This window comes from Hesperophylax consimilis, chromosome 14, assembly GCF_061612785.1.
Source record: "Hesperophylax consimilis isolate HC1 chromosome 14, BYU_Hcon_1.0, whole genome shotgun sequence".
Classification (NCBI taxonomy): domain Eukaryota; kingdom Metazoa; phylum Arthropoda; class Insecta; order Trichoptera; family Limnephilidae; genus Hesperophylax; species Hesperophylax consimilis.
The window spans coordinates 8561435-8574448 of record NC_142849.1 but is presented as its reverse complement, the minus strand read 5'-3'; the positions used below and the strand labels follow the sequence as shown (position 1 = coordinate 8574448).

At 33.5% G+C, this 13014-nt stretch overlaps 1 protein-coding gene across 3 annotated transcripts; it reads right to left on the bottom strand.

Annotated features, from left to right (window-relative positions):
- Positions 1 to 1321: 1321 nt before the first annotated feature.
- Eh (Eclosion hormone) lies at positions 1322 to 10111 on the bottom strand. Of its 3 annotated transcripts, none has more exons than XM_089639212.1 (3): positions 9991 to 10111; positions 4534 to 4637; positions 1322 to 2753 (listed from the first exon to the last, which is right to left on the bottom strand). In XM_089639212.1, the coding sequence occupies exons 2-3, from the start codon at positions 4631 to 4633 to the stop codon at positions 2581 to 2583; spliced, it is 273 nt and encodes a 90-aa protein (XP_089495338.1). In that variant the 5' UTR covers positions 4634 to 4637; positions 9991 to 10111; the 3' UTR covers positions 1322 to 2580. The 3 variants fall into 3 exon arrangements, with proteins under 3 accessions (XP_089495338.1, XP_089495336.1, XP_089495337.1); XM_089639210.1 differs by lacking the exon at positions 9991 to 10111 and adding an exon at positions 5993 to 6133 and having other exon boundaries at positions 1322 to 2756; XM_089639211.1 differs by lacking the exon at positions 9991 to 10111 and adding an exon at positions 5993 to 6133.
- Positions 10112 to 13014: the final 2903 nt, after the last annotated feature.

Below are 13014 nucleotides of genomic sequence, written 5' to 3'. Positions count from 1 at the left end.
TTTTTTCTTGACGTAGTTGCTTTTTGTAAGTATTGTGTTTTTCTAAGTGTTTGTGAGTTGCATTGTTTCTAGTATGAATGTATTTATTTCTTTCAGATGCATATCCTAGTCGCATTTGTTTTCATCCTTTCCTGCGCAGCATTTCCTGCCAACTATCCAGAGTCATCCGATGACTCCCCACAATTGGATGAGGGAGATCTGGAGATCTTGATGCCACAAGTCTCTGCAGCTGTTAACCTCAGGTCTCTCATCCTTGCCAGAAACGCGGGTTTTACAACAGACCTTGAAGACAATGACTTGCCTCCAGCTCCTGAGAGCCCCAGGAATTCGATCTCCCCACAACATTGGTACAATCCTCAAAGCACAAGACATTACTACAAACCTCAGCAATCCCAGCACTACGGAGCTCATCACTACAAACCTCAACATCACGAAGAATCTCACCACAACTCGTACCAACATTACAAGCCAGCTCATCTCTACAAACCTTCATATCACTACAAACCAGCCCAACAATATAAACCTCATGGCCATTATAATTAGAAATATAACAAACCAGGAATGTTTATTACTTTCAAGTATGTTTATTACACGTAACCTTTTTTCTACGAATGTGTAAATACCTGGTTTGCCTACGTATAATTTCTCTGAATTGTTTGCATTATCTTATGGATAATTATAATTAACACCTAAGCAATTAATAGTTTACTACCAAATTTTCCAGTGAAACTTATTAAAAACCGAAAAGATTTTTACACTAAGCATTCTTTTTAATTACCAGACAAGAGTCCCAATGGCTCTCAACTGATGCCAGTTGGGTTTTGGAATTCCCAACTGGGGTATGTTGTGACGCAGGGTGTGGGAAAGGGAGGGAAATGTTGAAGGGTGAGGTTGAGAAAAATGTCACCAAACACGGTTAAAGCTATTTCAAGATTCCGATTATGATCTTTCACCGCGGAGATACTGATACTATTTACCAATCGGGAAGATCTGGATTCGTAATCAGGAATCTTAGCCGTTTGACCGCAGAGTATATTTTATTTATTAAAATAGACAGATATAAAAAATGCCATCACTCAATGTGATAACACTTAAGAAATGAAACAGAGCGTTTTTTCAAATATGCAAATTTATTCAATTTCGATCAACTCTTTTCTCGTACAAAACATGTTTATAAGTAGCATTCACATCAATCTTACAAGAATAACAATCAATTTACAATACAATCAAGCTTAACAATTAAATAAATATTTAAATAAATTAGGTACATAAGCTACTCAATTAAATGGAATGTGAGATGATGACAAAAAATGATCACGTATCGATATTTTTTTTATATTTATGACTAAGACAAGAAGTATTGGCACATGACATGAAATTAATGATGTGGTGAGTGAATGCGTCGATTAACGAAATTAATATTCAATACATATCGCAAACACCTGTTACACTGATTGGAGACAATGACTTTAATTAATACGAATTTGAGGCGTTTGCCAATTTGAAGATTTTATGAAGTGAATCATGCTGTTCTAAATTTATGATTACAAATGAATGTAAATTTGAAAATGATTGCAATATAATATATGAAATTTTTATATGTGTGATACATTCAGGGTTGTATTCTGTTAGTTTTGCTGAAGACTAACAACATAATACAACCTTTCAAGTTATGGGCTGGTCACTTTGAAATGATGTCAAGTGAAAGGACATTTTCAGGACAAATTGAGTGCACCAGTGGAAGCGATCTAGGAATATTGACTACCTGAGGAAGATTGGAGAAGGTTTGGAACGCCTGATGAATTGAAAGGATAGCTAATAATCAAAACAGACGGAGAACATTAGTAGAGTTGTAAAATTGTTTATATGTTTTCAAAACCACTTCAGTTAAAGTTTAGTTGCATGATATACTTGGTACATATTATGTTTTATCTGAACTGCTTTCAACATTTGCATTAAAACATGCCATTTTTTATATAAGTCCCACGCAGGATGCTCTGGGGAAAATAATTTCCCTCGAGACCCATATCATCTTTCGGGATGATGTGCAGAGGGTCTTTTTAAGGAAATAAAGTAGTTTAAATTCTGGGAAGGAAACGAGAATGGGGTGGGTAGGAATACTTGTGACATAGATAGACTGACTTATGAATCCAATTCTTCTGGTGCAAGACTACAGATTCCTGCTGGATAGGTAAAAGGGTCAACCAATGAACCAACCCTCAACCAATGTCTCCGGCCTCGATCCGGCCCGACACGCAGTAATACCTAGAAAAACCTCACCCCATGAACCCGGGCACCCCTGCTAAGTGACCTGGGGTAGAAGTGTTATTTATCCAATAAATGGTGCCTCCCAAATTGTGAAGCCTTTAACTTTTTATCTAAAATAGTGTAGGTTCTCAAATTATACCGAGCTCAGTTTGCAACACAAAACAATCGATTATTTTCGTGAAAGGTGCTTACATACTATTTTTTTTAATTTTCAACCTATGCTTCAGCGTATTTCAATTAAGACTAATTATTATAAAAAGGCTTTCATCTCCTCATCCTTGGTCCAATAAAGTTTTTGAAGTGTTCTTTAGTTCATTCCAGTTTGTTGAGGAAGGGTGCAATAGATCCCACGTCTTCGCAGTCTGGTATGATCTTTCCTTTGAACTTGAGGCAGGCCTCAGCGCAGAGCTGTCCCTCAAACCACGGTCCATACATCTTTTTGCATTGGGCGCAGTTACGAATGCAGACTCCAAGAAGGTCGTATCCTGCTATGAACATTTAGGTGAAGGGATTATTCAATTTATTGAAATAACTTTTAAAGGTCATTCCCAACAATGCAATATTATTGTTGAAGAAGAAGATGATACTAAAAAATCCAAATGAAACATGAAAGAGAACGAGATCTCTTGAACCCAGGATCTCTGTTTTATCTGAACTTGGACAATTAGTCGAGGATAATATTGTCACTTTTTATTAATTTATTTATTATTTTTATTGTAAAACATTGATATTACAAGAGTTTTATATTATCAAAAAGAGTGGTCGCGCAAACCTGCCACACGGAGGAAAATGAGTACGGCTGGTTTATTAAAAATCCTGTTAAAAACGTGATGGCAATCCTTTTCCTGATAAAATATTTATCCATTCGGAATATATCGGGATACGTGTTCATGCAGGTGTTCCTTTCCAAATATAATGACGAAATGCTACAATATTTTATGAACACGTGTTCCGCCATCCTCATAAAACATTCGTGTTTTATTGATACTCCATTCGTTAAAGGCTTTCAGTCACCTTTTTAACAGGAATACGAATAATTTTACCAGATTTTGAATAAATTACCAATATTTTATATCAGTAAGTTTTCTCCGGGCACAAGGCAGCTTTTATGCAGATTCTATCGTATTTCTGTTATGAAGTTTCTGTCATATTTCTTTAATTTAATAAACATTAATTTTTATAATTTTCATGGTTAATTTAATTTCCCGGTATAAATATATAACGTAATATTTAATAAATAATTTTAGAATATGAGATTGACCGAAACGAACATAAATAATCAAATCTCGGTGACCGAGTGGTTAAAGGTGTTGTCCCGTCAAGTTCGTCATCCTGGGTTCAATTTCCTGTTGCGAACGTTGCCTTTTTTGTGTCTTGTTCTGTTTCATGTTTCACTTAGATTTTTTAATGAAGATGTTATAATATACATTCATAGTAGGCTTACGAGCATGTTATTTAATGAAGATGTTATAATATACATTCATAGTAGGCTTACGAGCATGTTATTTAATGAAGATGTTATAATATACATTCATAGTAGGCTTACGAGAATGTTATTTAATAAAGATGTTATAATATACATTCATAGTAGGCTTACGAGCATGTTATTTAATGAAGATGTTATAATATACATACGTAGTAGGCTTACGAGCATGTTATTTAATGAAGATGTTATAATATACATTCATAGTAGGCTTACGAGAATGTTATTTAATAAAGATGTTATAATATACATTCATAGTAGGCTTACGAGCATGTTATTTAATGAAGATGTTATAATATACATACGTAGTAGGCTTACGAGAATGTTATTTAATAAAGATGTTTTAATATACATTCATAGTAGGCTTACGAGCATGTTATTTAATAAAGATGTTTTAATATACATTCATAGTAGGCTTACGAGAATGTTATTTAATAAAGATGTTTTAATATACATTCATAGTAGGCTTACGAGCATGTTATTTAATGAAGATGTTATAATATACATTCATAGTAGGCTTACGAGAATGTTATTTAATAAAGATGTTATAATATACATTCATAGTAGGCTTACGAGCATGTTATTTAATGAAGATGTTATAATATACATACGTAGTAGGCTTACGAGCATGTTATTTAATGAAGATGTTATAATATACATGCATAGTAGGCTTACGAGCTTGTTATTTATCGTTAAAAATTTGAAATCGATAAAATAGGTTTGATGTGTTTAGACCTGGCTGCTCAGTTCTAGAAGTTTATCAAATTAATGTGTTTTTTTACCAATTGCAGGAGATGCGTCGACGAAGTCTTGGGCCAAGATTGCTAAAACAGTCAGGGTCATCACAGAGAAGATAAGGCGGCGATAGTTGCTGGATGGCATAATACTGGAAACATTACAAATCCTACATTATTGACAACCCTTAAATATATTTCACAAAGTGGTTTAAACCTCAGATTATAAAATCAACGGTACGCCAATGTTACCTGTACCTTCTGACGAATAATAAGTATTGTTTAATTTATATCTTACTGTCCCTAAAATTACAGAACGGATACTGCCATACAAGCTTTTATACTCGTATATATATATATTTTAGTGGAAGAAGTCTAATTTGTTAAATAAATTATTAAATATAACACATGCAAAGAAGTATAACAGCAAACATTAATATTTATTTATAAGGTATGTAATTACAGCCTTCTTGTTACTAAATTCCGTGCATTTGAACACGTGTACTATATCTTAGAAAGTATAGACAAATGCATGCAATCTAAATATTATTAGTAAAAAATAACTTTTGATCGAGTATGTCTAGTTGGTATATGGAAGATAATTAAGCTAAGGAAATTAGGGCTGTCAATAATACCATTAACAATTTTTTTTAAGTCGGAAACATTCTTCTATCTGAGAGTTTTAATAATTTTAATTCTGTTATCAAGAGGTTGTAATTTATGGTTTCTATATTCACTACAAACCGAGTTTATAGTAAACATATCTTAGAAATTTTTCTGTATATTTTTAATGGAATCAATGAGAATACAACAAAAATAGCGGACCAAAGTTATATCACCAATTTGAAAACGAAAACCGTTGTTGAAAAACGTTGTGAAAAGTAAATTGTAAAATATACGTATTTTCAATTATACACACAATCTGAGGGGGTTAATCAATTTACCCAATAGTTGAAGAAACTTTTCACAAAACAAGAAGTAAATTTTTTTTTTTTTTTTTTACAGTATTACCGCACAAGAGTCCCAACTGCTCCCGTCTGGAGCCAGTGAGACTATGGCATCCCCAATTGGGGTATGTTGTGAGGCTGAGGGTATTGGGGAGGGGAGGGAGATGGGGAAGAGGAAGGTGGGGAAGTACCTGGCTATTCAGATCTGGTCACCAAACACGGCTAAAGCCATTTCAAGCAACGTTTCAATTCTGAATGGTGGTCTTACACCAGGGCGATACTGAGAGTATCTTCCACTCTGGAACGTGCCGCAAATATACTATATATTATTTTAAATTAATTAATTGTGAAATAACACAAATTAATCAAATAAAATTTATTTGCGCACGCCGGGTTCGAACCCGCGACCTTCGGATCTGTAGTCAAAAGCGTATACCACTAGACCACGCCGGCCGTCAATTATTTTAATTAATTGGCCGTAATTATTTTTCAAGGGTTTTTTTTCTATTTAAAAAAAACAGTTAACGTTCTTTCTCACTTTAATTACAAATGTACTTAACTGGTTAAGATTCCAATAACACAAACACTAATAGGTAATAAGTCTATTTTTACTTCCTGTGATTCACTTATGTTTTGACACGGTGGAAAGTCACTGAATTTAAAATTTACTCTTAAATGTGTTCACCTATACGTCCGCCAAGTGTTTCACCTGAACTCAAACTTCTAGTTAATTTGTAAGATATCGGGATATATTTATACCAAAGTAGGCTCACGCTGTCCTTCGAATGCCGGTGGAGACAATTCGGTTTCCGAGGTAGGAAATGGATTCGAGATTTAAAATACTTTCTGCTGCTGATCCTATGACAGATCCGGCAAGACGGATTTCCCCTTTTGCCAGAGCCGGAGTCAACAGATTAATTCAACTGTTGGGGTATTATGCCTTGTTGTGCTACCTCCTTTAGCCAACTTTTCGCACAGCATTACAATGTCTATCATCAGGGCATATGTGACACATACGTACACGGCATAATACCACTAAAAAATCACTATATTTTACACATGATGATGGACACTGTAATGCTGTCCGAAAGGTTGGCTAAAGAAGGAGGTAGAGCAACACGGCTAATACGCCAAAATTAAATCACCAATATTCTTTAGGTCGTGATAATCTCAAAACTTACTAAAATTGAAAATTGTTTAATTAAATAATCTTTGTGTAAGCCTCTCATTGTATTTTTAAGTAGAATAAGTAGAGGAGTTATGGTTTGAAAAGTGAGCCAAAATGATTTCCGAGAGAGTTTGTGGCAAGTGGATGGAAGAAGAAATTGGGGATGCCCTAGGAAGGTATGGCACAATTCAGTGAAGTAGAATAAGAAAGTGAGTTATCTAAATGGGTGGGAAAGTAAAGAATGTGTGACCCGTCCCAGGAAAACGTGGCTCAATTAAGTGAATCAACTATTTGAATCAGACCATGTTAAGAGTCGTAATAACAGGAATTAATCTATATAAATTAAACAATGGATACGCGCCAAGACATGGATGTTTGACATTCCATCCTCTTTGCTGCATGGCGTGATTCAGTTATTTCGGTAATAAATATTTTTAACCTAAAGGACGCCTGAACTCAAACCTGAAATTGGCAAGTGTCGCAAATCATCACAATGCGATGAATCGAATGACGCATCGATAATTTGCATAAACTGGCCACCTTTTATCAGGTATCGCAGACTTTCAACATTTTATGTAACAAAAATGCAATTCAAACCTATCGACGGTCGTAAAGTTATTGAATGACTAAGAAGCAATATGTGGACAATCCGAAGATCGAATTTCGTAACCGCATCCGTAAGAATATACAAGAACTTATTAAAAAAGAGCATTTTTGAAGACAGGGAGTTGCAAAAGTTTCGACAATGCAGTAGCAGAATACAAACAGTTGATAATCGAAATACGCGGACTGTCGTGTTGTATCGCAATGCTTTGTTTTATGAGATCAATGCAGCCACTATTTTAAGCTATCATGTTTATTCTCAGACTAAAGCCTATCATTTAGATATTATTTATTTCTTTACATCTTCAATTTCCCTCTTGTTTTAACTCCGAAGCCATCTCTGCTCGTGTGTGAATAAAATTGTTTTAAAAATTCCGCATGGAAACAAAACTCCAAGTCAGGAAGTGGTGAAGTCAGCAAGTGATTTTACGGTGGCATTTTAATGCGAGTTTGTTCATTATTAATGCTCTTGATCTTCATCGAGGCTCTTGGTCCACCGACCTGCAGAGCCTGGAGGCAGTGTTTACATTTTATTTATAGGTTGGTTAAAAAGTGCCTTATGCACAAACCTTCAAATATCTGTTGAAAATTAGTAGTTCTGTGAACAGTACAACTCACATCCAAAAAAGCATGTTTCTAATATTCTCTTCATCAAAACAAAAATTTCCTCTGAAATAATAAGATTTGTAAATGAGTACTTAAATACTTACCTACTTAATTGTAAACCATATATTTTATGCAAAAAAAAAATATTATTTCAAAGAAAGAATTGTTCAATTTTTTAAAAAGAAACGTCACTATCTCAATGACAAATATTTTTTTAAATTTTCTTCGTGCTTTGGTACCTACCTAATATTAATGGTACCTACTATACCTATATATTTTTTAAATGCGAATAAGTTTGTCTAAATAAACATGACGATTTCGCATTTAGAAAAAGAATCTTTACTAAAACATTGAAATGGAAACGGAACGTACAAACAAATTTACAAACAGGTCGAGTTTAAGTAGTACCTAGTTACGAGTCGCGTTGGAAATGAGTTAATGATACAGAAAGAAAAATATACGTAATAAATTATTTTTCTAAAATAATTCCTACAAATTTTGTAGACCAAATGCAGACTTGTCATCATCATGTATATAATCATTTTAACGAAATATGAACCTGTAACTATTTTGAAAATGTTATTAAAGTTCACTAAAACCAACAAGTGTGGCTATTTAAAGAAAAGGTGAAATCATTTTTCTACAAGGAAATTTTCAACACCTACTTTTTTCATGAGTAAAATTAACCAACACTCTTTTAGTGCTAATTTATGCAAGTTGCAGTACAATGTACATAGAAAATTTAAATGTTCGTTGGTTCAAAATCTTAAAATTTCTTCACCGATTGCTTTGAAACACATACATTTGAATACGCTTGTGTTTTTATATATCTACATTATATATGACAGGTAAACACATGCTTTTTTGTAAAAGAGCGCATTTGTTGGACCAGAGGCGGCTCGGGTAGCTTTGTTAAATCCTTTTTTTTATATGTATACTATTGCAGCATATTTTGGGAGGTCTTTGACCAAAAGATCTTCGTAGAAGAGCCGCCACTGAAAGAGACTGACACAGCAGCGCGGGGTACAGCTTGTATCGCAAATAAACATTAAAAAAAGATTAAATGATAAAATTAAAATTTTATGCAAATCAAGATATATTTTTAAGAAAGACAAACATTCTTGGGTAACGTTAAACTGACAATATTTGAGACACTCTCACTACTCGCATTACGCGAAAAATATATACTTATAAAAAGCGTCACTTGTTTTATAAATACACTGTGATATTAAATACACTGGTTAATATTACACTCTATTGATTTAATTCATTAGTTGAATCAACGTAATTAATTAGTAACGTGTTGCATAAATTACGTATGTTTGGTGCACGTAGGCATGTTGATATGGACACGGAACTACTTATAAGGTTGATTTTATTAAGTAACATTTATTTATAAACATTTCGGGTGAAGGTAGATTTTATTACTGGCTGTTGAATAATCTTAGAGGTAATAATAATATCAATGTTTTTTTAATAAACGTTGCCATTGCAGTAAAAGTTTTTTTAATGATTTAATGAAGATTAGCTGTCCATGAATTGTTTATTTTAATTTGAGATCAAATTTTTTTCCTTGGTAAAAAAGAAGAATAATTTTAAGGTATGTTTAGAAATTCGAATCGTGGATTTTTTTAATGTGAATACCGCACAAGAGTCCCAACAGCTACCAACCGTTTGGAGCCAGTGAGACTATGACATCCCCAATTTGGGTATGTTGTGAGGCTGAAGGCATTTAGGGGAAGGAGATGGGGAAGAGTGAGGTGGGGGAGTACCTGGCTATTCAGATCTGATCATCAAACACGGCTAAATCCATTTCAAGCAACGTTTCAATTCGTAATGGTGGTCTTAGACCAGGGTGATAGTGAGAGCATCTTCCAGTCTTGGATGTATCGGAGGGAGAAAAACAAAGTAGGGATGGATTCATACGTCACTCCTAGACGCACTGACCCAGATTTCTACCCGCCCCTCAAGCCATTTATCTTTCTCAGAACTTCATCTTCTTCCTTTACTTAAAAATACCACCGCACAGCATCCCCAAAGATGATATACGCCCTTAGGGAAATTATTTTCCTCAGGTCCTCTTGTGTGGTGGCAAAAAAATAGGTATGTGCATAATGGATGACATAGATATATCACTGAACAATGTTAGTTATAATCAAAAAATCTAGTTGTTTCACTTACCTAGATTTCTGAGTAGATTTGCTGAATGTGACGAAGTGATGACAGCAGAAGAGCTGGATAAGCACTGGTAATGATTCCTTTTCTTTCTCAGTTTTTATACCATTTTAGCATCTTAGACATCGCCTAAAAATCCATTAGCTTCACCCCAACTGTGTTAGTAAGTGAAATCTACAAATAAGGTTACAAGGGGATCTAATACTGGAGATTGCATTAGCCGACCGGATACGCAGACTGGAGGAATAAAATTTTCCATTCGGGTGGTAGCTCTATTCATGAGATTTTACTCATAGAACATGACTCCAAATTGAAAAAGATAGACACAGACAATGATAGAGGTGACGGTTGCTACTGAGATTCGAGCCCATATTTCCTGGTCTTACCGGGACTCCGAAGGTGTCAATAGCTCAATTGGTAGAGGATTCAAGACTGGATTCAAGACTAGCTGCGTATAGTTTTTGTATTTATTTCATCTTACTATACATAAATAATGTTTTTTCAAATAAAAATCAACCTCACTAGGACTAAGCCTGTATCGAGGTTAACAATTTACATTTGAGTGAAGCAAACATAGAGTAATCACAAACATAAAGTAATACTACATACAAAAAAAAAATATTTCAAAAAGAAAGAAAAAATATGTGTTAGATGAGTTACCAGATGGGTAATTTGACAGTATACGGTAACAATATTTGAACCATAACTAATCATTGTTCCTAGGAAGAAACAAACTAGATAATAAAGACACCTAGAGCGACATTCAATTTTTAGCAAATGGGACTTATACAAAATCTTTTTATTTAAGTAAACAAAAGGATGAAAAAATATTCAGACAATCGTCTGTCAATCAAACAAAATCAAAGGAACTTTGGTTTCTGCAAATGGATGGGGTGGATCTTATAAAATAAAAACGCACAACCAATTTACAATTTGAAATTAATAATAATGACAATTCCATTTTAACCATATACTGTTTATGAATTTCAACAGTCGATAAATGTGTAATTTTTAAAACCCCTTTAATCCTATTCATGCATTGTGGTTGTAATTGTCTTGTAACACGTGTAATTGTCTTGCATCTGTACTTTTTGTATTATATGTATATTGTCATTGCTCATCATTTGTATATGCTCTCCTTTTACTGACATCTTTGCTTCATGTTCATGTAAAATTTATAATACGTTAAAGGACTGTTGTCCGTAAATAAATGAATGAATGAATATACATCAGAACTTCTGTTTAAAGAAATTAAATTCAGAAAACAAAATGCAACTTGCTTCTACCATGCAACATTACAAATTTATAAAGATTATGTTCTTAGTATAACTGCACCATGTAAAAATCTTAAGCAAACATCAATTCAGCAAACTCAAAATGAAAAAAAACAATGGGGCAATTCATTTATAAATATCTTAGAGTATTTTTTTTTATTTCATTAGCAGAAAGATTACAAAAATCAAATAACAATTCAAAAGATTTATAATTTCATCTTCAAAAACACACTGAAAACTATAACATTGAGGAAACATATTATATATATTTCCGACTTTATGTCCGGGTTAAATCTTCCCCATAGGAAAAACTAAACCCTTCCACACACTTTTACACAAATGATCATATAGTCAATCCACATTATGCAAATGCATTATATAAGCACCAGAGATCAAATGGGAAAATAATTCACCGACTACAGATATTTTCATATCAGAGGGTTCGGCTCGGTAGAACTCCTAACAGGGCCTATAAATTCTACTGATCCCTCAACATAAATATTTAAAAAATCTGTTATATATTTTGGGATCAAAGCTAATTCTTTTCTATCTGATATTACACAAAATAATCAGAGAGCAAATGCAGAGCACATGCCGTGAATAACGTTGCTAATCAACTTTAAAAAAAAAAAATCATATAAAATTATCATTATGTTGAATATATATATTTTTTTACAATTTAATAGGTATAGATATTTTTTTAATTATTACAATGAGGTTTATAAGCTTCAATGAGTCAATCCTAATAAATTGGACATCATTTTACACTTTATATTTTTAGTGACGTGATGATGTTGATAGCTTTTTCACCTTTTGCGGATTATATTTATTTTTCACAAGTTATAGATAGATCATTATCTTCTAAATTTCCATATTTAAATTTATTTTTAAGCAAGGCGATGTTCCGAAAGAGTCCTGCTGGAGAGATCAAAAGGTCTCCCTTAATCAGCCTCTCTGGATCCGTCCTGCCACACGGAGAAAATAAATGGCTGATTGAAATAAATTATTTTTTAATACAAAGAAATATGTCACTATGTCATATACACGTTCGAGAAACTTGTTTGATTATTGTATTAAAATAGACACATTGTCGCCAGTTAAATCCATCAATGACATAGGGTTATACTTTGATCCCAAACTTATATTTTCAGACCATAGGATTCTAGGGTTTGTAAAAAGATGTTGCATACAGTTTTCTAATCCCGAAGCAATGATGGTTATGGATAATTGCGTTATAAGGTCTAAGAAATTGAGAAATTAGGATAACAGATTCAAAAAAAGTTCCTTAGATACACCTGTTTATAAAAATTCATGGAGAGTACCCGCGATTCATGCATCACGAAGATTTTAGGAGTGGCCCTGGAAGTAACGGCATATTAAATGATAATAATTTAATAGATAACCCATACCTCCTGGAATGCTATATGTTATTCGTACCAAACAACTACAGCAAGTTACGGCACCATGATCTGCTATGTACCCCACATAGAAGAACAGACGTACTGGCTCAGCATAGCATGACACAAGGTATGGCGGTATTAAATAATATGTCTAACATTGTCGACATTTTTAACAGTTGCCTTGAAGGATTCAAGGGGCATGTTAATCTAATTCATTACCCAATATAAATATGTATTTTGTGTGTTCTTATTTTTTTATTTAAATATGTAATTTATGTTACATATGCATTGTAAATGGACAAACGTCTGTTATGCGCAAAAAATTTCCTGGCACAAAAGTGACAGCATGCGAACTT